At 48.1% G+C, this 23,774-nt stretch overlaps 1 protein-coding gene across 2 annotated transcripts in view; it reads left to right on the top strand.

The window, feature by feature from the left end:
• The first annotated feature begins 413 nt into the window (after nt 1–413).
• LOC147460637 (peptidyl-prolyl cis-trans isomerase FKBP19, chloroplastic-like) overlaps nt 414–23,774 on the top strand; it is a 99,387-nt gene continuing 76,026 nt past the window's right edge. For both annotated transcript variants that reach the window (XM_086508295.1, XM_086508290.1), the window contains exons 1-2: nt 414–569; nt 1,867–1,966. In XM_086508295.1, coding sequence (XP_086364421.1) covers nt 480–569; nt 1,867–1,966 — 190 coding nt within the window. In that variant the 5' untranslated portion in view covers nt 414–479. The remainder of the gene's footprint in view (nt 570–1,866; nt 1,967–23,774) is intronic.

The raw sequence follows: 23,774 nt of genomic DNA, 5'->3' as shown, positions 1-23,774 counted from the left end.
TAGAGCCACATGTCTTCAAGATGCATATGTAGGTGATTGCATCTGTCTTTCATGCAATGCGAATTCTTGGGCCCTTGCTTCGCATCTGCTGAAAACGAACAGAATACAGGACGACTGCAATTGATAGACAACTGTGACAGTCATTGGCACAACTTCAAGATGCATGCGTAGGTGATTGCATTTGTCTTTCATGCAATGCGAATTCTTGGGCCCTTGCTTCGCATCTGCTGAAAACGGACTACAATTGATAGACAACTGTGACAGTCATTGGCGCAACGACGTTTGGTATAGAGCTGTCTCGCTGATTCGATGTTAAAAATAACGAAGACTTTTTTACTTTCCGATCTCAAAATCTTGACACGTGGAGGCTGGAGAGCTCGAGAATTGAAAAGAGCCTGCTACGCTAACGAAGTAACGACGCTTGATCGTTACAAGTGGATTACACCTCAGCTGGATAAAGGAAGTGTGCAAGTGTATCCATGGCGATGGTGGCGGGGCTTTCTGCGGCGTCCAGCGTCTCGCCCAGCACATGGACATACGGCAAACAACTGCTTGCTGACTCGGCAAAGGTAGAACATTGTCTCCTTTAACACAGAGAGAGAGAGAGAGAGAGAGAGAGAGAGAGAGAGAGAGCCCAGGGAAATTGTGTTTGCCTCATGGTTATATTCATTTGAAGAGCTGATAACAGAGACGTTGTTGTGATTTGTGGTCTTTTGATAGAGCTACTTGTTCAAAGACATCTGAGGAGTTTGGGATGTATCTTTTGGAATGCAAAGTATCATGATGCCCTCTTTAAGGTCCTAGGATATTATAAGGTTGGAAAAGGGGGCTTCTCAGAAATCCTGTATTGATGAAGATAATGTCACTTCACGATGCCCAAATACCCATCTATGAGTCAAGCATTTGAAAGTGATAGCTAGATGTCCACTGCATGAGTGAAACATGAATCGACTTATTGGATGCAATGGAATAGCATGACCTTTCTCATTAATGTGAAGTTTAAGTTCTCTGCCTCTACTGTGAAAAGTAATGATTCTTCTAGGAAGCTTAGGTGCACCAAACACACATTGTCATGCATCATGGGAGAGAGGAATAAAGCCTCTTGATCCACATATTCTTGCACATGGAGGAGGAAATTCTTAATCAATGGTGTGATTGGTATGTCGTACCCAATCAAAGCTCCCTCACTCTCAAGTGACGAAAAGCAGGGTAAGAAAATAAAAAGCAAGATGGACAAAACCAATAGAGAGAAATTTCTGTTACAGAGACAGAAAAGCAAAATCTCTAGCTGAGGAGGGTTCTCGCCTTGACCCGATTCATCTTCTTGCTTTGACTCGTAGTGGTCACCATTTCCAGCCAGATGGAACTGGTGACCAGCTACCTCTTGACTTTATAACGTAAAACCTCTGTCATACACAATCACACTTACTCATAATGATGCAGACACACATGGTGGGAAATGATCGTGCTAGCACTATCAAATGCAGTGCACAAAAGAAGCTGTAGTCTTATCCTTGGCTCTTAGATCAATGCCCAGGATTACCATGTACTGATCTATGTTTTAACCTTGGAGCTTCCACGACAAAGATGTCAAATCGTTGAAGTAGTTTCCATTTGAACATAGAGTGTGACATTCTAATGCAATTGGATCTTCAAAGTCTAGTTTTTTTGGACCGATTTTCCTTGCTAAACACAGGATAGTTTTGCATGGCTGGCACATGAAAAGCATGGCATGTTCTCTTTATCTTTGTGCGGATCACTATACAATAGTGTTTCATAAAAATTCTGTCACTGTCTACAATTTCTGATTTTCTTATTAGTTAACCAGATCCAACTTCTCTAGTTTCTCCTTTATTTCTATCACAGGTTTTGATTCACCATCATGTAAGATCGTGTGCATGGATGACATCTCCATATTGTACAATGAGCTCCAGGAGTAGCAATTTCGAAGATCAGAAACTAACAGGTATTTAGAAAGTCTATTTAGCTACTTTTATTTAGGAGGGCCGCTTTTTGTAAACCCAAATTTTCAAGATTTAGATGAACAAAGTGGCACCTTTGCTTTATTCCAAACTAGAGCTACAACTTCAGAACTAATGAGAACTAGTGGGATAACAAATTTTCAATTTGTGATAGAGAGTGAATGAATGGTCCACTTATAAGTTTTTAGACCGTTTTTGTTGAAGAACCTCATCAGTTGTTTGTCTATTGTTTATGGGGAAAGTTTATTGTACTCAATGAAATTGTACATGGCTTACCATGGATGTGGCATGATACATTAAGACACTTTCCAATATGCTTAGGGATTGCATGCACCGGTGCCATTTTCTCTTGTGATTGTATCACCACCCACACCGTTTAGCCTCTTGCCAATTTTCTTTCTTCACCTTGAAGCCTCTCTATTCTACCTTTTAGTTTATCACTTCAGCCTATCCTTTCTTAGGCTCCCACCTTGTTTTGCTCAAGGCTGCTAATCCTGCCTCACTCCCAGGCCCTAAGAATGGTAAACAAAAATCGGTCTTCCCATCCCTAGCTCAGCCTAACTTTGAGCATCTTTGTGAAAATCTTAGGAGTCTCAGGTCGCCATGGGCCACTTGTTAAGGGAACTTGATCCTAGCAGGGTCTGCTAGCCCTAGTCCATCGTGCAAGGTGATGACCTTCCAAGTAAGCTTGGCGCATGCTGGCTGTCCCAGACCATAGAAAGTTCTTGATAAGACACTGGGTCTGGGCTGTACAGGAACTCTAGAAAATCCAACAAAAATCGATGTGCCACATTGTCCCCAAAAGCACCTGGTTTTCCACCACAATCCTCCCTATCAAGGGTAGATGGGCCGAGCTCAAGTGGAGAAGCTGCCTCCGAATGCTCAAGAGGAGGGGTGCAATCTGCCACTCAGGTGTTTGATCTAGTCCGACTTGGCAGCCCATATCTACATAGGTATTCTGAGGAGAATCCAACTGAAACCTCGTGTGGAGACCAATTGGGGGTGGTGACAGACCGTTGCTCTAGTGATGAGCCCATTGGAGCTACATACGAAGTCTGAAGGACCCGCTGACCCCTTTTAAGATTGGCCTCTCCGCCATGCAAGTATAGTGCAGTATATTAGCAAACTCTGCATCCAACTTCTTCTCATCCACAAATAGGAATCTGTAACCCTCTGAGCCCAATCTCTTGAACTAGGGACACTAGGCAGCCGTGTCTAGCAGATTTGGACACCGCAAATCTTTACCCCCGCCCACTCGCAATCATCACCTACAATGTTGCAACATCCTTGAAGTTTAGAAGAATGTCGTCAAATCCCATCATGTTGCGTGCATATGGGCCAAGGTTGTTTCCTTCCAGAAAGTGAAGGCATGCCCCGCCCCCCCCCATCCCTCCCCCCCCAAGTTACAGACTTCCATTCCCCGTTCCCATTCCAACTTCCGGATCCAAATCTGCATTCCGTATTTTAGATGTTGTTGGGAAAACAAGAGCAAGTGACACCTCTATAGCAATGTCTCCCAATAGCGCGCGAGACACAATTTAAGCACCACAAACCGTATCAAAAGAACTCCCACAATACCACAACTCAAAGCACACGCCCACCCAAAAGACCACCATGGAAACTAAGAAGCACCTGTCGTGGCATGGAATTACAACACACGTCAACCAATGCACTTGAGGAAAAGCTCTTCCCTCTTCACCAATTAATTTCTTAAAATTACAATCGCAAAGTGTGCATATGCCACAAAACATGTAAGCCTTCACAACTTACTCTACACCAAATTGCTTGCGAGCTGCCATATCCTGTACCCTGCGGAAAATATACTATATATTCTAAACCACAGTTGCAAAAGGGATGCTTTCAAGCCTCAAAAATTCTTTGCATTTTCTGCAACAAGACAACAAATTTCAAATCTATGCACTACTAGGTGCAAAATTGGCGTGAACAGCTGGCTACCATAGCAGGACTACATGCAGAGAAGGCTACTCCAGGGAAACTAGTGTGCCATGACTACCTAGGCTGTGAGAATGGTCTTGAGTATCACATCTTGTGTTTACAATGAAATTGTGAACCTTTTTATAACCCCTTGAGAAAGGGCCACATTTTTGCAGATAGAAATTAAATAATAAGTGAAAAATAAGTAAATAGAGAAAATGGGTTCTATGCACTGTAAAACACTCATGATGGGTACTGAATGTCATGCTGATGTTCATGTTGTGTGCAACCAGAGGATATGCAACTACTGTAAGTGCCTGGATATGCACGGCCTGCGCACAGGCTCACAAAGGTGCCATAACACTTCCTAAGCTAACTTGAACCCTAGACCTGAGATAGCTTGTCCACGTATTAGATGTGCACGTGGCATCTCCTCCTTTTCAAAGTGAGGTACTGGTACAGAGCTGCATGGCTTCCTTGTAGTCCGCCAACAACTCTGGGTAATTTCTGAAAAACTCTTAATCGACCCACACTGCCTCGTGGGTTCCTCGATCCTTGAACTTCAAAAAGTACTGTCTAACTTGCTTCTTTGAGCCATGGTGAAACCGGTGAAACCGATGCAACAACACTTGCTCCGGTTCCATGACTTCAGCTTCATCGATGATCTCCGGCTCTTCTTCTTCGATAATGTCCTTTGGAGGTGTACCCTGAAACACTTTCAGCCAAGAAACATGGAAAATGTTGTGCAATTGCAATTTCATAGAAACCGCATTGATCTTCTTAAGGACAGGAAATGGACCATACATTCTGAAAGACAACTTAAGACACTTTCTTCCAACTTGCTTAAGACGTTGCTTCATAATCCTTAAATAAACCCAATCTCCTTCCTTGATAGAAACATCTTGACAATGCTTGTTTGCCTGTCGTGAGTAAGACTCATGAGCCTTGCTTAGCCGAAGCTTCACACGCTCAGAAATCTCATCCAACGACTGACTTTCAGCATTGGCATCAGTCATTGAACTGACTGAGTGAGTCAAAAGTGATTGGAACGGACGTCCAAAAGCTGCCTCAGACGGAGTTCTACCAATGGCAGAGGAATAAGAATCATTCAAAATTGCTTGAACCAATGGGAGATTGAGCTCCCAATGAGACTGCTGATCATGCACATATGACTTCAAAACATCAAAAGCCAAGTGATTGTAAATTTCTGTTTTACCATCTGACTGTGGATGAAAAGCCGATGAAAAATTCAACTTAGTGCCAAAATTTTCAAAGAGTGTGCGCCAAAAACTGGACGTGAACTTAACATCCCTATCTGAAACAATTGACTTTGGCAAACCACAGAGGGGGTACCAATGCTTTATGAATAACCGTGCTACATCTTGTGTGGTGACTGTGGCCTTACAAGGAATCAACATGCAAAATTTGCCGAAACGGTCGACAATTGTCAAACATTGAGTGTTCCTTGAATGCAAACTAGGTGGAAGGTTAGTCGCAAAATCCATAGAAATATCATGAAAAGATCCATCGGGAATAGGCAGCAGAAGCAAGAGGCCTTGCTGCATACCCCAAGGAGCTTAAACCTTTTGATAAATGGTGCATTGTGTGAAATAACGAAACGCATCCTTTTTCATTTTAGGCCAATAAAAGAATCTTTCTATTTTTTCCAGAGTGGTGTTCATTCCCCTGTGCCCACCCGTGAGAGTCATAAGCATCGTGCAATATGGTTGTCCTGAGAGAGGGAAACACACATAGACGGTGACGAAAATACAACAAACCTTCACGAATGAGATAGTTGCTAGGCCCTTGGGAAGCAAGAGCTTGCAACCATTGCTTACCAAACTTAGAATCTGCATACTTCTTCATGCTGTCGAAAGACTGTCACGTGACACATCCCAACCCTAAGTGTCCGTGGACAAGCTACAGTATAACAGGGTTCAGTCAGTCCAGTCAAGTCTAGATTTAGAAGTGATCTGGCACTTTTGTGAGTCTATTCGTAGATCGTGCATGCTCAGTCACTTAGTATAGATGCATATCCTCTGGTTGCACATAGCATGATCATCAGTATTCCCTTCAGAATCCATCAGATTCAGTAAGGGGAATTTTCCAGTGCATTTAGCCTATTTTCCAGTGCATTTAGCCTATTTTCCCTATTTTTGGCATTTTTCACTTATTATGTTTAAGTGACTTTCCAACAAAAGTAGGTAGGGCAATTTTGCTAAGTTAATATATAAGCAAACCCAAGTTAGCACTTTCTGGCAGAAGAGGCAGCAGGAGCTTCCCGCTCAACAGGCTTTCTTCTCAACAAGAACCCTCAAGCGCCAAGCTTCCCATAGCCTAGCGTTTTTGGACATCCTCATCACTTCCCCATCCCTGGCGTTTTGTAGATTTGCTTGATCGCCACAGATACTTAGCCCTAGCGTTTTGGTCTTCACCAGCAGTCCCCAACTCTTGGCGTTTGCAGAGTCCCATGATCGCCAGCCATTCTCAGAACCCCAGCGTTTTCATCAACGATAGCAGGCAGCCCAGCGTTTTTGATTTTCAGCCCATTTGCAGCAGTTGGCTCAGCGTTTTCAGCATGCATTAGAAGCAGCAGATTCAGCCCTAGTTGGTTGCAGAAGATCCCTAAATTCAGCCCTCGAAAACGCAGCCAAAACAGTCATTCTCAGCCACCCAAAAAAAAAAGATTAGCAGAAATTCAGCAGTTAGAAGACCACAGATTTCAGCCCTAAAGTCGTCGTCGTCACCACCGTCATCGTCATCGGCATAGTCCCAAGTTGCATCAGTCCATTGCATACGCATTGTACCACTTTGTGCAATCATAAGTAGACCACTCTCGCCGACGAGAGTGGGGCCTTCGGAGGAGGGTTTTACAACGTCTCTGGTGTCGTATCTCTTCTCTCTCTATCTCTCAGTCTCATACACTTGCACGCACAATGTCCATTCACTTTGTTTGTGATCGTAACACTTTCCATTAAAAGGAACCCTTGAGCACAGTTCGGAGCACTCATCTTGAGCAAAGCGCAAACAATCATTCCGCTGCACCTAAGAAAGACACACCCTGAAGAGAAACTGTGGATCTTGACTCAAGAGCCAAGATCTGTCCTTTGTGACTTAACGCATCTTCAACAAGGTTAACTTTAGTAGGCACATACTCAATCAAACCTCCAAATTGCTCAAAAAATTGTGACCACCATGCTTGGCGATCACTCCAATGTGCACTAGGCATAGACTGGAGCCACTTGAGGGCTTGGTGATCTGTGCGAACTGTGAACTCTCTACCATACAGAAAATGCTTCCAATGCTTGAGAGTGTGAATGACAGACAGAAGTTCTTTGTCATAAACTGAATAGTTCTTTTCTGCACTATTTAACTTCCGACTAAGGAATGCAACTGGAAGGCCATGTTGCTGAAGCACAGCACCTATGGCGACATTGCTCGCATCCGTCCATACCTCAAAAGGGGTCATCCCAAGAGGCAAGGGTAAGACACGGCGCTTTTGTCATCGCAATCTCGAGAGCTACGAAAGCCTCAATGGCTGCCTCGGACAAATCTACGCGCTGTCGGCGAGTCTTTACCCCTTTCAAAACATCTGTCATGGGTGCGGCAATGCGTGCAAAATTCTCTATATGCTTGACATAAACCAAGAAAAGAACGCACATCTTATGCAGTTTTGGGCAAATCCCAATTACGTACCTGTTTTACCTTTGTGGGATCTAGCTTGACGCGTTCTGTAGAAATGAAATAACCCAGATAAGTAACTTTAGTGAGAAAAAACTTAGATTTCTTAGTTGCAATGTACAACTGACACTCAGCCAAAGGGGTTAAAATCCTTTCTATATCCTTTTCATGTCGTTCCATCGAGAAAGATGAACACACACGTCAACCATATCGCCAAAATGGCCTACCATGAGACAGTTAAATGTACCCACGACACGTGTCAATCCAAAAGGCATGACCACATACTCCCATTGCCCTCGCTCTATGCAAAAAGCGGTCTTGTAGATGTTGCCTTTGAATACCCTTACCTGATGGTATCCACTTTTGAGATCGACCTTTTTGCCCCATTGAGGCTATCAAGGATATACACAATGCGAAGCATCGGGAACTTGTTCTTGACGGTCATCTTGTTCAATGTCCTCTAATCAACACACAAACAAGACGAACCATCCTTCTTGCGGACAAATAAAATAGGAGCAGCAAAAGGACTTACACTAGGGCGTATGAATCCTCTGGCCACCAACTCCGCGAGTTGCCGCTCTAACTCTTCTTCCTAAGTCTTGTTCAAACGGTAGGGAGCCTTACTGAACTGGCTGTGCCCCCTCCGTGACTTCGATGCGATGGTCCTCCGGCTGCTCGGGAGGGAGACGGGGTGGAAGATTCTGCAAAAAGAGGTGCTCATACTTGGTAAACAGAGCTCAATACCTGTTTGGAGCATGAATGCTCTGGGTAACTAGAGAGGCATAGATAAATGCCGCTTGCACTCCTCTTCATAATTCACTCTTCGCTTGCACATGAGAAATGAGAGGTAAAGAATGCAAACCCTCCTCACTATGAATGATCATGGGAGAGTCACTTTTGGCAATTAGAGTGAGAGTATTGTCTGCCCAATCAATGAGAGGGTTCACGAAACCATATAATGCCCAAAATTATATCACATCTTGAGAGAGGAGACACGACAAATTTTCTGTGGAAGGAAGCTTGTTGAACAGTGAAAAACACATCAAGGCACTCTTGCGTAATGAGAGAGTCCATACCGGGAGCGAAGCCTAATACCTCGAGAGGAGTTGTCTGGCTAACCTCTAGGCGGGCTCTCTCTACAAGAGAGGCACCAATCACATCATGCATACTGCATGAATCAAACAATATGACAAAACGCTGACCCTTCACATGACCATAACATTTAAAGAGAGACTCATCAATGTGTGTCCAAAACATGTGGAGACTCAGATTGGTTCATTAGAGTGCTTGTGGTAGCTATCGGTGCTTTGGGTTCTTTAGGTGGTGCTGTCTTAGGACAAGCCTTCTTAATGTGACCCTTGATGTGACATTGATAACATCGACCTTCCTTAGCATAAATGATTTGTTCTTTTGCCGTTATGTATCCTCCTATAATTCCTTGTGCGACTTTTTCATCCGGGGTTAGCTTAGGTTTAGCAGGTGCTTTAACTTTACCCTTAGATTCATGTTGAGAGTTCTTTTCCAAAGAATTAGAGGAAGATTGGCTAGAAGAGTTACCATTCTTACCATTCTTACCGTTCTTATCGTTCTGTGGGTTCTGAGGAGTTTGAGAGGTACTCTGAGAAGACTTGTTTTCCTTAGGCTTTCCTTTGTTGTGCTTCATCTCCTATGCGAGAGCAATCGCTACCGCCTTGTTGAGATCCATTGGATCGACTAATTCGACATCAAACTTGTTATACTCGTCTAATCCAAAAAGGAATGCCTCTTTGTGCTCATCATCCGATCTGCGTAATTGGGTGTCGAGCTGCAAAATACGGTTAGAAAAAGACATGACGGGCAATGCCATTTTGCTTGATATTGCACCAATCTTCTCTCAACCACGCTAAGTACTGAGGTGGCATAAACCGCGCCTTAAGCTTGTTTTGGAATCTGCCCAATTGAAAGAAAGGGGCATGTCTTCTTTGGTTTCCTCTAGGTGCGCGTCCGAATGTGCCTCTTGCCATGAGTGATACCAATTTCTGGCATCACCGGCAAGGTACATGGCTGCCGTCAAAACTTTGCTATTTCCTGTCTTCTTAGTTGTCGCAAAGTAAGCATTAAATTGATGCAACCAAGAATGAATAACATTAGCATCTATCTTACTGTCATACTTACTGAAAGTCAACTTCTCAGTGATTGGGTTGTTGGAGTCCGCATCTCAATTTGAGCTACCTGATGAACTGCCCACAACCTTTGATCGGCTCGGACTTCGAGGTGAGTACCTGTAGGACCAACTCTTGCATGCGTTGGTCTGTCTGCGCCTCACGTTCTAATTCCAAGGCAGCTCGTCTGTCTTCGACCGCTATGCGTTGGGCTTTGCGTGCTTTTTTTTTTTCCCCGAGAAAAAGATCCTTCTATTAGTTAATGAAAACTGCCCATAGGGCTACATCCACCTCTGCAAGAGAGGGCTACAACAAGCATGGTGGGGAGACTCTCCCAATGAAAAAACAGCATATATACAATGGGGCTAAATCAAGAGATGGGAGGAGGGAAAAGCCACACAGGTGGACAGTAGTGCCATCTGAGCACCCCCTGGACCATGGTGTAGAAAGGCCCAGGGCGCCAGAGTCGAAGGAAAGCCTCGCGGCGCTCCCGCATGCGGTCGGAGCTGCCCTTTAGTCCCTCAAGTTGTCCTCTGAGAGTATGGATCAGCTCTAGCCAAAAGTCACGAACAGTCTCTGCTGGTGGCACAGGGCCAGCCTCAAAGATGCGGAAACAACGGGCCCGCCAGATGAACCGGAGAGCTAGGCCGCTGATGAGCTCCCAACACTCCTCTCTCTCACTGCACCACTCCTGTGGAGTAAGGTTTGTAGCAGGCTGGAGTGTAGGTCGCCCCCCCTGTATCACTATCATCCTGCTGGTGGAAGATGGCTCAAACTGAAGTGCCGGGCCCGTGAGGGTGGACCAAGCCGCTGTCCCCCAAGTGTACTGTCGAGCCGTGGAGAGGGCAGGAATCAGCCGAAGAACTCGTAGCCACACCTGCTGGGCCGAGGGACAGTCCCAAAGACAGTGTCGCTGACTCTCTACCAACTGGTCACAGGCTGTACATGCGGCCGAGAGACCACTATGCACAAGCCAGCTCCCTACTGCTGTGGCTGTGTGTGCAACCAGCCACTGGAACAAAGTGACGCGCCTCGGCTGTCTGGAGTCCCACAGCCTCTGCCAAAAAGTTGCCAAGAACTCAACTGTGAGGCCCTCCTCCTGCCAATGACGTGCTGCAGCGGGGCGGGCCTCTCTCTGTGCTGCAAGCATATGACGTCCAAGTCGAACAGTGTACTGAAAGAAAGGGACTCCTGGGCGGTCTGCAGAAGAGAGGGGGTCCCTCCATAGCCACTCACCAGGATCCCAGTGTACTCGTGCCAGTGGACAACACTCCCAAGCCCATAGCCTCTAGTGTCCTGTCTCAAGAGCTGCTGGGTCAGGGTCTATGACGCAAGTCCTCCCACAGACGCCCACAACTCGGATCCTCTGGAAACAGCACGCTGCTACCTGCGGGGCCTCGACTGCAACTCGCTGTAATCGTCCCCCACCCTGAAGCTCGAAGAACAGGGCTAGGACAGTCTCTGAGCAAGCCCTGACTAAAATGAGAACCTCCAGTCGTGTGAAGGCTCCCATCCACCGGGGTGCTACTGGCTCGAGAGGCGTGAGCCACTCAACTGGAACTGACTCTGAGATGTCCTGACACATGCTTTGAACCCCTCTCATGCCCTGTAGCTGGACAGCCTGCACCTCCTTTGACAAACCTGTGAACTCTAGCCAGTCACCTAGAGAGCGCGCTGGACCTGCTGCCATGGGACCCCAAGAAACATAAGGCCTGCTTCCAACCAAGTGGCCTCTCTGAGTGCTAACCATGGGGTTCCAGACGAGGGGCTGCCGTAGGCGCTCCTCCGTGCACGTCAGCTCTCTGTGCTCTAGGCCACGCCGTAATAGCTCCCAAGAACGAAGCAAACTCACAGCGAATCGGTCCTCCAGTCTCCTGCTCAAACCAACTCGGCGCAACTCTGTAAAGATCCATCTGGTCGAAGGTTGCCAAGGGCCTCCTGACTGAGGCACCCTGGCACGAAGCCTCTGCAGCAAGAACTCCTTCCAGGGCTCCTCGCCTGGAAGAAGTCCTCTGACGACGAACTTCCCAAGAAGGGCTCTGCTCTACTGTGCTGGATCAATGATCCCAAGCCCTCCCTGAGAACAAGGAAGTGTGATGACCGACCAAGCCACCTTGGCTCGGGCAATCTGAGTGTCGCGACCTAACCAAAGGAAGTTCCTGATCAGCCTCTCTACCTGACTGATGCAAGAACTCGAGAAGATCCAGCAAGAAGTGATGTACCACATAGTCGCCAACAACACTTGGTTGGCAACTACTACTCTACCAGCCAGCGAAAGTCGTGCTGAGCTCCAATGTAACAGCTTTCTCCTGATGGACAGGAGAAGGAGGAGCAATCTGCTGCTCAGGGGACAAATCCAAACCAACCTAACAACCCAAGTACCAAACTGCAGTCCCTGGAGGAATCCACCTGAAACCCTCTCCTAGCATCCAATCTGGCACAGGAGCACTACCAACCGAGAAAGCCACTGTCTTTTTCCAGTTGATCAATGCGCCCGATGCACAGCAAAAGGTCTCCAAAGCCTGCCCACATCTGTGTAAATTGGCCTCCTGGCCCTCTTAAGTACAAGGCTGAGTCGTCGGCAAACTCAGCATCCAGAAGCTCATCTCCCCGTATAGGGAGTGCTAAGCCCCTCAAACCTGCCTGTTGTGACACCAAAAATTTGCTCATCGCCTCCGCATAGAACAGAAAGAGAAAGGGGGCAAGAGGACAACCCTGTCTGACCGATCGTGTGAGCATGAAGCGCTCACCTCTACCTCCGGCCAAAAGCACCTGACTGTGAGCCTGCCTGTACAAAGGTGACACCCCTCTGATCCAAGCATCTGAGAAGCCCATCCGGCGAAGCGTGCCCTCTAGAAAGTCCCAATCAACTCTGTCGTATGCCTTCTCAAAATCGAGAAGAAGAATCACAAGGTCCTCCCCACGGAGACGTGCCAGGGCAAAAGCCTCCCAGAAAGTGAAGATGTTGTCAAGGATACTGCGTTCCTTGACAAAACCTGTCTGAGTCCCATGTATAAGGCTCTCTAAAAGTGGTTGAATCCTCAAACTCAGAGCCTTGGCAAGAATTTTGTAGGCTGAGTTGAGGATGGTGATGGGGCGCCACTGTCGAATCTCATCCAAGGAGCCACCCTCCTTCGGAATGAGGTAAATCAGGCCCTCACTCATGCTATCCGGCATCACTCCTGTGTGCAGAATGTACCGAAAGGCACTACAAAGATCTGGGCCAAGCAGGTCCCAGTACTCAAAGAAGAAGCTGGGAGTCAGCCCATCCTCACCTGGACAGCTACCACAAGGGAGGGCCCTAAGAGCCGTGTGCAGCTCCTCAAGCTGAAGAGGTAGCTCTAGCCTCTGGCGCATCTCCTCAGTCACAAGACAAGGCATCTGCGCCCAAACCTGCTCCCTGCATGCATCCTGTCTCTCTGACTGGGGCTCAGCCGACAGTAGCTCACGGTAAAAGTCAGTAGCAACTGCACTCATATCCTCAGGCTCACAAACAACTGACCCATCGGGTCTCCTCAGCTGATTCACCTTGGCATGCGAGTCCTGAGGTCCCACTGTCTCAAAAAAAGCACCTGTCACTCTGTCACCCACCTGAGTCCACTGAGATGCCTGTCGGTGAAAGGCAAACTCATGGCGCCTCTCCTCTGTGCAAGCAAGTTCCTGTCGAGCTTGCTGTAACTGCTCCTCCAACCATGGATTGTCTGGATGCTGCTCCTGCATCCTCTGTAGTGAAGCAATGCCTCTTCTGAGACGCTGCTGCTCCTCTCGCGCTGCAGCCCGTCGAGCCACAGACTCCTGGAGAAAAAAGTGGCTAAGCTGAGCTAGGCCTAAGGCCACTCTGTCTGCAGGTAGAGCCTGGCTGTCCATGCCCTCTGTCCAGAGAGCCTCTACCCTCTCTCTGAGTGCTGAGTCCAACAAGACCCGCTCTGGGATGCGAAGCACTGTGCTCCCACTCCTCTGCCTGTCAGCCACTGTGAGGATCATTGGTGCATGGTCCGAGAAGGATGTCCCTGCCAGGATGCCCACTGATCCCCCCAAGTCACTGAAGTGGTCACTGGTGTAGAAGGGATCTATCCGCGATAGATTCACTCCTCCCACTCTGCGGTCCGACCTAGAGAAGGCAAGACTCTCTGGAGGCCTCACAAAGACAGAATGCTGCCATGTATCCGAGACCCTCAAAGCCATACACAACCTCTCCCAAGCTGCTAACTCGACTCCATGTACAGTAGCATGGCTGCCTCCGATCCTATCAGAGGGTCCTCCAACATGTTGAAGTCCCCTCCTACACACCAATGGTCAACCTGTGGCAAAGACTCAACAATCTGTGACCAAAACTCTGCACGAGCACTCGCCACATTGGGCGCATAGATGTTCAGGAATCCCACAAGGCCACCCTGAACCTGCAAAGTAATCCACTGAGCCCTGCCTAACACAATAATCCCTCTGCCCACAATGGCCTGCTGCAATGAGTCCGCAATAGTCATACATACCCCACCCTGGATGCCTCCAGGTCCAAAAGCAGCTGACCAAAAGGTATCATAGCGTCCCCGCAAAATCTGACGACATCGCCGAATGCGGCTCTCAGACAAATGGTGCTCCTGAAGCATAAGGAGATCAATCTCTCCTCCCACAAGGCAACACTGAAGCTCCTGACGCAAGCGGCCCCGCTGTCGCTGAAACTGGGGCCCACCTAATCCCTGCACGTTCCACGAGACGATCCTCATGGGGAGCGAGAGAGAACAGATGGTGCCGCAGCAGCAAGACGGGCTATCTTCGAGGCAGGCTTGGATGGGGAGTAATCCGCATCCGAGCGTCCTCTAGATAGGCGAGCCTGTAGTGAGTGCCTGGCCCAAGCCCATGCAGAGCGAGCCGTGCGTAAAGCAACCTCCTCTGTCTAGGAGTCCTCATGAATGTATACATAGCAAGGCAAACACTGCGTATCAGCAAAAAAGTACACCACAATGTGCCTACATCCTGCTGAGTCTGGGGGTGTCATCGCAAACTTGGCCAGTGGCCACAAAGTCTGCAGCAAATGTGTAACTCCAAGTTCTCCCATGTGGTGAGAGAACTCGAGAACCTGTGTATGCAACCATCCCACCACTGAGTCTAGGGGCCACTCTGTCTCGGTCAGACCACAAAGGGGAAAGGAGAAACCAACTGCAGAGTCCAAGGCCTCTGTTCCCCTAGCGGCGAGGAACAGAGCGTGGACCCTGAAGCAGGCTGCCTCGTGGTCTGCTGCGGAATCGCCGAGAAAGCGAGTGAATCCGTAATCGAAGAAATCCCAGCGGCGTCGGAGGTCAATGCTCGTCAGACCACGAGGGATAGCTGCAAGGGAAGATGTCTGAATCTGCAGAGGGGGCCGCAAGAAGGGCTGACCCTCTCTCGCTAGGCGACTCGTGGCAAAGGCACTGCCAAGAGATCTCCTAGCCGCCGGCGAGGGACCAGTCTCCTGAGTCGACTGTGGCACTGAAGTAGGAGGAGGGGGAGAAGGAGCTGGGGGAGGCAGAGGAGAAGCGAAGCGGGGTGGGGCGACAAAGACAGGGGGGCGAGGTGGGGAGTGGGCGGGAGCAGAGGGCGGGGGAGGGGATGAGGAGAAAGAGGGGAAATCTGAAGGTGGGGTGGCTGGCGAGGGTGAAGCGGAAGTGGAGGCTGGCGTAGGGGGCTCCTCCTGCTCAAGAGGACCAAAGCGGTCCCCGTGGGAACCCACTGCTGCTGAGTAGGCACCTGAGGGCCACTCTGAGTGCCAAGCTGCCGTTGTGGCCCCTGGCGTCGACGGCCACGGGTCTGCTGCCATCCCTCCTCCGCTGGAGCCCCAAGCTCGGAGGGTGGCTTAGAATCTGTGTGCTGTGCCGCTGGTTGTGGCTACGGCCCAGCCTTGGCAGGCTGGGGCTGAGGCTGAGGTGCAGGTCGTGGCCTCCTCCGTGGATAGGCCTTCGCTAGATGGCCCATCTGTCTGCAAATGAAGCACTGGTTCGGGAGACCCGAGTACTCCACACTCTGTCTAAACCAACCCCCACTCACCCGAGGCAGAAGGATGACCTTCGGGAGCGTGTGGGTATCTCTGACCAAAACTCGAACTGAAGGGATGCTAGCCGCCTTGGCAGCTACTGATGCTGCCGTACGAGGTGTCTCCAGGACAGTCCCGATGGCGGAGCCAATCCTGGAGAGAAGTGGAAGGTACTCTCTCCGTAAACCTGGAAAGCAGACTGAGACGGGGATGTCTGCCTCCTCTACTAGCACATCCGAAGTCGGGTCAAAACCATGTCGCCACTGTCGAAAGTGGGCGCGTGATGCTCGGATGGCCAGTGGACTCATAGCTATGACCTTGGAGGCCATCTTGGAAGTCTCGAACTCGATCTGGTAGTACCCCGTCCGAGGATCTGGACATCCAAAATCTTGCCCACCTCTGCGAGAAGGCGGGCCTGGAGAAGGTCTCGCAGCTCTCCTCTGCTAGGACGGGTGTGGAGAACCTTGCAGATGACAGAAGTCGCCTGCAAGCGCTCTACCTCTGCGGCAAGGCTCGCTTGTTCTATCGGCGAAAGAGCAAGTCGAATGGTGGGCTCAGCGGGGTCGGGCAAGGGGGCTTCGGATGAGTCCCTCTGTGGCGGAGCTAGAGCCTCCATCTGTGTCTACTGCTGTGGCGAAGAAGCGGTCGGTGAAGGCGCTCTGCAACCGAGCACGCCGAGCATTGCTTGAAGTAACAGAGATGCAGAGCCAAGTGCAGGTCCTTCAGGATTGACGAAGACGGGAGAGGGGGGGGGGGGGGGAAGAAAAACGGCAGCAAAGCGAGGAAAAAGGGGCAGCAGGGGGGGGGGATGGCGGCGTGAGAAGGGGGGCGTTGCGGGCTGGCGGGGAGGCAGCGCGAGGCGAGGCTGTAGGCGGCTACAAGCGGGGGCAGGAGGGGCGGGCTGGAGTGGCTGGCGCGCGCGAGCGGGCGGGTAGGCAGGGCGACGACGATGCGCTGAAAACGCAGATGCTGAAATTTGCGGACAGCAGGCTGAATCTGAAAATGTTGGTTGACTTGACGGTACGTCAAGGATCTGCTACGGGTAGGTGAGATTTGCGAGGCTAGTGGCTGAATCTACAGTGTCTAAGTGCTGAAAACTGAAAACGCCGGAATCTGCAAACGCTAGGGTGAATCTGCAAACTGAAAACGCTAGGCTGATTTGTAGCAAAAACGCTAGGCTTGATTTGTAGCAAAAACGCTAGGCTTGATCTACAGCCAAAAACAGTGTCTGCTTTGTTGGCTGGAAATGCTAGGCCTCCTGCCAGTCTTGCTGAGAAGGTGCACTGCAAGTAGCTAGAACTTCTTCTGCCAGAAAGTGCTAGCGCTAGGGTTCTTTTGTAGTAACTTAGCAAATTTGCCGTACTCACTTTTCCAACGAAGTGACTTATTAAATAATAAGTGAAAAATGAGTAAATAGGGAAAATGGGTTCTATGCATTGTAAAATGCTCATGATGGGCACTGAATGTCATGCTGTGTGCAACCAGAGGATATGCAACTACTCTTAAGTGCCTGGACATGCATGGCCTGCGCATAGGCTCACAAAGATGTCAGAACACTTCCTAAGCTGACCTTAATCCTAGACGTGAGATAGCTTGTCCACATATACATAGGGTTAGATGTGTAGGTGACAACTAAAAAGTGGATGAAGCATTGGTGAGACCAAAAGGCATAACTTTGTAAGGAAAACATCCCCATGGTGTGATGAAGGTTGTCTTCTTTTGATCTTCTTCAGCGATTGTAATTTGGAAGTAGCCCGAGTAGCCATCACCAACGGTGTAGCGCTCATGTCCTGCTACCTCATTGAAACTTCCATCTTGGAAAGGAAGAGGAAAATGGTCCCTCTTCGTGGTTGCATTAAGGGGCTTGTAATCAACACAAACTGTTAGGTGCAGCGGAATGAATGTTGTATTTTCTCAAGATTAGTGATCTTTATTGCTCAAGGTTCCTTTTAGTTCTTAGGGAAAGAGAGAGCTTTCCGTCTGTAGAGTGCTGTGGTCACGAACAAAGTGAGTGGATATTGTGCGTGCAAGTGAATGAGACTGAGAGAGGGAGAGAAAAGAGATACGACACCCGAGAGGTTGTAAAACCCTCCTCTGAAGGCCCCACTCTCGTCGGCGAGAGTGGTCTACTTTGATTGCACAAAGGTGTACAATGCGTATGCAATGGACTGATGCAACTTGGACTATGCCGATGACGACGCGATGGCTGAAATCTGAGGTCTTCTAATCGCTGATTTCGGGGACTGTTTGGGTGGCTGAAAATGACTGTTTTGGCTGCGTTTTTATGGCTGAAAATGGGGGAACATCTGCAACCATCTTGGGGCTGATCTGCTGCTGTCCATAGGCTGAAAACTGCGAGAATCCAACTGCTGAATTCTGCGTTTTTGCTACTGCTGAGCTGGCGTTTTTGACAAGGCTGAAAAAACGTTGAATATGCAAGTGATGCTGGCGATGCTGCAGTTCCCTAGCGTTAGTAAAAACGCTATGGCTGGGCTGATTCTGTCGCGGGAAAAACGCCAAGCAAGAGGTTGTATGGCGATGGCTTGCTATGGAAAACGCCAAGGGAAGCGGGAGGATGGCGATGGTCTGATGCTGAGGGGGGGGTACTGCTGAGAAGTTGCCTGTTGAGCAGGAAGCTCCTGCTGCCTCTTCTGCTAGAAAGTGTGAACTTTGGTTTGCTTATATATTAACTTAGCAAAATTGCCCTACCTACTTTTGTTGGAAAGTCACTTAAAAATAATAAGTGAAAATACCAATAAATAGGAAAATAGGCTAAATGCACTGGAAAATTTCCCTAACTGATGCGAATGGATTCCGATGATCATGCTGTGTGCAACCGAAGGATATGCATCTATGCTAAGTGACTGGGCATGCACGGTCTACGAATAGACTCACAAAAGTGCCAGATCACTGCTAATCTAACTTGATCGGACTGATTGAACCCTGCTGTGGTGTAGCTTGTCCACGGACACATAGGGTTGGGATGTGTCACGTGACATCCCCTCCTTTTCAAAGTGAGGTACTGGTACCGAACTGTATGGCGCCGAGGGAGATCGCCAACAACATCCGGAATCCTGGAAGGGACTCTTTGCCGGCCCACTCTGCTGTGTGGGTCGAGCGGTACTTGAACTTCATAAAGGTCTGCAAAAATTGCTTCTTTGGGCCGCGCCGAAAGCGACACAAAGTCTTCTGAATCTCCTTTCTTGCTTCAACTTCGTCTAGAGTCCTGCTTCTTTCGTCTTCAAGAATCTCCGTGGCTGAAAATTCCTGAAACCACTTCCAACACAAAACCATGAACATACCTATTCCATGCAAAGTGACTGGAAAAAATCTTGTCTTTCTCAAAGACTGTGCATGCAATGTAGATGAACAAATAGACGGAGTGCCAAACCGTTCACCACAAACACGCAAACAATGAGATCGAATCTTTGTCTTTTGATCTAGAGCAATCAACTGTGGCAATTCACAACGGGAATGCGCATGCTTGGTGCTCATACTGTCATGTGCTCTTTCTACAACTGTGTCATGCCAAGGAAGAGACATGGAATGCGACTTCCTGACATACAAACTTTTCAGCTTTTCATGAACAATCCGCATATATTCGTGCTCATCCATGAGAGAAACGTGTTCAACATGCAATATGTCATGCCTAGGAAAAGGGATCACATAACGATACTGACGAAAATACAGGAAACCGTCACGAATGAAACACTCGAACAATGCGTGCGTCTCAATCATGCGAACACACAATACTTCCTGTGATAGTTCTTTGGACCAAGGCTCGAGAGCCAAGATCGGTTCTTCGGGATGTAGAAAATCTTCTTGCGGGGGATCTGTGGACCTCGACTCGAAAGCCAAGATCGATTCTTGGTGATTGATCGAATCTACAACGAGGTTAGCTTCGCTAGACAAAGCATCCACTAACACGTCATCCTGGTGAACAATCACATCTTCTTCATGCAACTCATCATGCTTGTGAGAAATCACATCTTGATCATGCAAATCGTCATGCTTGTCATTGTCATCCAAATCATTATGCAAATCATTGGCATCCAAATCATCATGCTTATCATTGTGCTTCAAATCATCATGCAAGTCATTGTCAATCAAATCATCATCATGCTTCACACAATCATGCAAATCGTGTGGGTCATGCTTTGGAGAAGAAGAGACTGAGAGAGTCTCCTTTTCCCGAATCTCTTGCATCGGTGCCGGCACTGGAGACAAGAGTCGTAAGAACTCTTGCATGTGTCGGTCGCGCTGTTCTTGTCTTGCCTTTCTTGCTGCTTCTCTTTCTACTTTTCTTGCCTTTCTTTCTACTTCTCTTTCTGCTTTTTCTTCTGCGTGTGTGCGTTTCATTTCTGCCATTCTTTCCTTAAACATCTGCTTTAACTCCTCCATAGGAGTTAGTGCAATCTTTGTCGTAGATGGGGAAGGTTCGGAAAAACCTCCTGGTGGGGAAAATTCTTCTTCACCTCTCTCATGCTCATCACCTCCAAGCGAAGTATCCATTCCGCTTTGAGTGATGAACAATCTGCAATCGTGGGTTCTTGTGGGTTCTTGGGGTCTTGGGTTCTGAAGTTCACGAGGACCTTGGTTTCTTGAGGGTCTTGAGGTTCTTGAGTCTTGAGGGTCTTGGGTTCTTGGGGTTCTTGAGGTTTTCTTTCGCTTGCAAATCGCGTTGGAGAAGGATCTTCTCTTCACCCGAGTTCTACTCCTTTCTGCGGGCGCACCCCTTGGCGGCCTTGTGCTCACACCAAGGTTGCTTTTTCCCACCTCATGTCGGTTGGCCGGCCGCTAAGTGCACGGTCCGCTCTCAATGAGTGAAAAGAGACACAAGGGGAGGCTGGACAAGCCCTTCTTTCTTGGGATTCCTGTCACTCTTCAACAAAACACGATTAGGAATTGCCACGCCCAAGTAAACTTGCGTTCGTGCGATCGCAACAAGCAAAAAAAATTCTTGTGGTTCTTTCCTTGAGTAATGCAGAACACTTCCAAAGCTCTGATACCAATGTAAGGTGCAGCGGAATGAATGTTGTATTTTCTCAAGATTAGTGATCTTTATTGCTCAAGGTTCCTTTTAGTTCTTAGGGAAAGAGAGAGCTTTCCGTCTGTAGAGTGCTGTGGTCACGAACAAAGTGAGTGGATATTGTGCGTGCAAGTGAATGAGACTGACAGAAGGAGAGAAAAGAGATACGACACCCGAGAGGTTGTAAAACCCTCCTCCGAAGGCCCCACTCTCGTCGGCGAGAGTGGTCTACTTTGATTGCACAAAGGTGTACAATGCGTATGCAATGGACTGATGCAACTTGGACTATGCCGATGATGACGACGGTGATGATGACGCGATGGCTGAAATCTGAGGTCTTCTAATCGTTGATTTCGGGGACTGTTTGGGTGGCTGAAAATGACTGTTTTGGCTGCGTTTTTATGGCTGAAAAATGGGGGAACATCTGCAACCATCTTGGGGCTGATCTGCTGCTGTCCATAGGCTGAAAACTGCGAGAATCCAACTGCTGAATTCTGCGTTTTTGCTACTGCTGAGCTGGCGTTTTTGACAAGGCTGAAAAAACGTTGAATATGCAAGTGATGCTGGCGATGCTGCAGTTCCCTAGCTTTAGTAAAAACGCTATGGCTGGGCTGATTCTGTCGCGGGAAAAACGCCAAGCAAGAGGTTGTATGGCGATGGCTTGCTATGGAAAACGCCAAGGGAAGTGGGAGGATGGCGATGGTCTGATGCTGAGGGGGGGGGTACTGCTGAGAAGTTGCCTGTTGAGCGGGAAGCTCCTGCTGCCTCTTCTGCTAGAAAGTGTGAACTTTGGTTTGCTTATATATTAACTTAGCAAAATTGCCCTACCTACTTTTGTTGGAAAGTCACTTAAAAATAATAAGTGAAAATATCAATAAATAGGAAAATAGGCTAAATGCACTGGAAAATTCCCCTAACTGATGCGAATGGATTCCGATGGAAATTCCGATGATCATGCTGTGTGCAACCGGAGGATATGCATCTATGCTAAGTGACTGGGCATGCACGGTCTACGAATAGACTCACAAAAGTGCCAGATCACTGCTAATTTAACTTGATTGGACTGACTGAACCCTGCTGTGGTCTAGCTTATCCACGGACACATAGGGTTGGGATGTGTCACGTGACACAAACCCTCCACTTACCATTCTTCTTTGGTGTGACTACCACTGGAGAAACCTTCTCTTCGTCTTCAACAGGATAGATGAAACCTGCTTCTATCAGTTTCCTTACCTCCTTGAGCAAGGCCTCTTGTTGAATTACTCCTAGCCGTCTGAGCTTCTGCACTACAGGTTTACTTCCCTCCTTGAGCTTAATGTGATGCCGAACTACTGTGATGCCAGTGATTTTGTCACATTCATCAATGAACAATGTGGTAAAATTACTTAGCATCAAAATATAATCTTTTCGCTCCTTTCCACACAACTCACTAGAGAGCATTCAATGTAGCTTACTTGCTTCTACCAGAGGTTGTATACTTGGTGGCTCCCCTTGGTTTGATCATGATGCATCGACTTGCTCCATCTTCTTAGGGTCCTTGAGAATGACACCCATCATCTCAATGCTACTGTCACTTTCTTCAGTCATTGTTGACTCCTCTGAAGTGATTGAAGAGTCACTACAAAACTCGTCTTCAGAGGTTTCGAGAGCCATGTCACGTTCTCGTCCTATCTTCATGTCATAAAGTATTGGCTTTCCTTTGGCATCCTTCAACTGTATTATGCGGGTGTCTCAGTTCTGGTTAGCTCTCATAGCCATAAGCCAAGGCCTCCCTAGAATGATAGGATAGCCCTCCCCTTTATGTGGCATGACAAAGATATCCACATCCACCTCGGTGTTGAACGCATTTACCCTAACTGTATTTATAACACCAACACATTGAACTTTTACATTATTTTCTATTTTGGCTCGGCATGATGCTGGCCTACTCGCCTCTAAACCCAAACGGTGCATCATTTTTTCACTCATGACGCATATTTGTGTGCCACCATTGACATAGATATTGGAAATGTGCTGCCCTTTGATGTGAGCATCTATCACCGGTAGTATGTCATCTAGATTCCTCCCAGAGATAGCCCCAGCTATCTTTGGCTTCTATCGTCTTGTGCTAACCATCTTTGTCCATTGTCTCCTCACCCTGGGTGCTAGGTGGAGTAACTGAAGCCAGGTTATCCTTTGGCCCTGCATAGAGACATCTTGAGCCAAATCATACGGTTTAGAACATTCACCCAAAGAGAAATCTACAATGTCAATTTTACGTCGTGACTTGGACAGATTTTTGCTAGATTCCCCCTTAATTTTTATCTTTTCTTCCTTTTGGGAAGATTCACCACGCCTAGCGCGCTTTACCCCCGTGGCATCTACCCCTTCTACCTTGGTCTTACCTTTTGCCACTCTTTTGATATCCTTCTCCACTTTCACCTTTCCCTTACCTTCAAAACTGATGACACTTACTTAAAGTAACAGGGAATGGCCATTTTCAGGTCCCCGTTCCCCATTCCCATCCCAATTTCTCGTTCGGAATTCCCGTTCCGTGTTTCAAACGTGAGTATCTGAAACAACGAATGGCATTTTATGCATGTTGCCGTTCCCCGTTCCGATTTTCCGTTCTGGGTAACTATGCACTTACTGCCTGGTTGCCGAGGTAAGGGTGGAATGAGAGTTTGTTGTGGTGGTGGGTGTGGTTGAACCGGTGGCTGCAGAATTGCGGGGTAAGGGTGGAATGAGAGTTTGTTGTGGTGGTGGGTGTGGTTGAACCGGTGGCTGTAGAATTTGCACGGGTGGTGCTTGTTGTGGTGGTTTGGTGGTGGTGGTCTTGCTCTTGGTTGTGAAATTTGGTTTTACCTTGCTCTTCTGTTAGAATTCTGCCTCCTTGGGTGTGGACAGTAATACATACCATGGCCGTCTTCTCCACAATTGTAGCAATGGTATTTGTGGTTTTGCCTTTGTTGTCCTCTCCCTTGCTCTTGATTGTGGTAGTGTGCATGTCCTTGCTGCAC

Source organism: Adiantum capillus-veneris, chromosome 3 (genome assembly GCF_014529385.1).
Source record: "Adiantum capillus-veneris isolate H3 chromosome 3, ASM1452938v2, whole genome shotgun sequence".
NCBI lineage: Eukaryota > Viridiplantae > Streptophyta > Polypodiopsida > Polypodiales > Pteridaceae > Adiantum > Adiantum capillus-veneris.
This window is presented reverse-complemented; position numbering and strand designations above follow the sequence as displayed.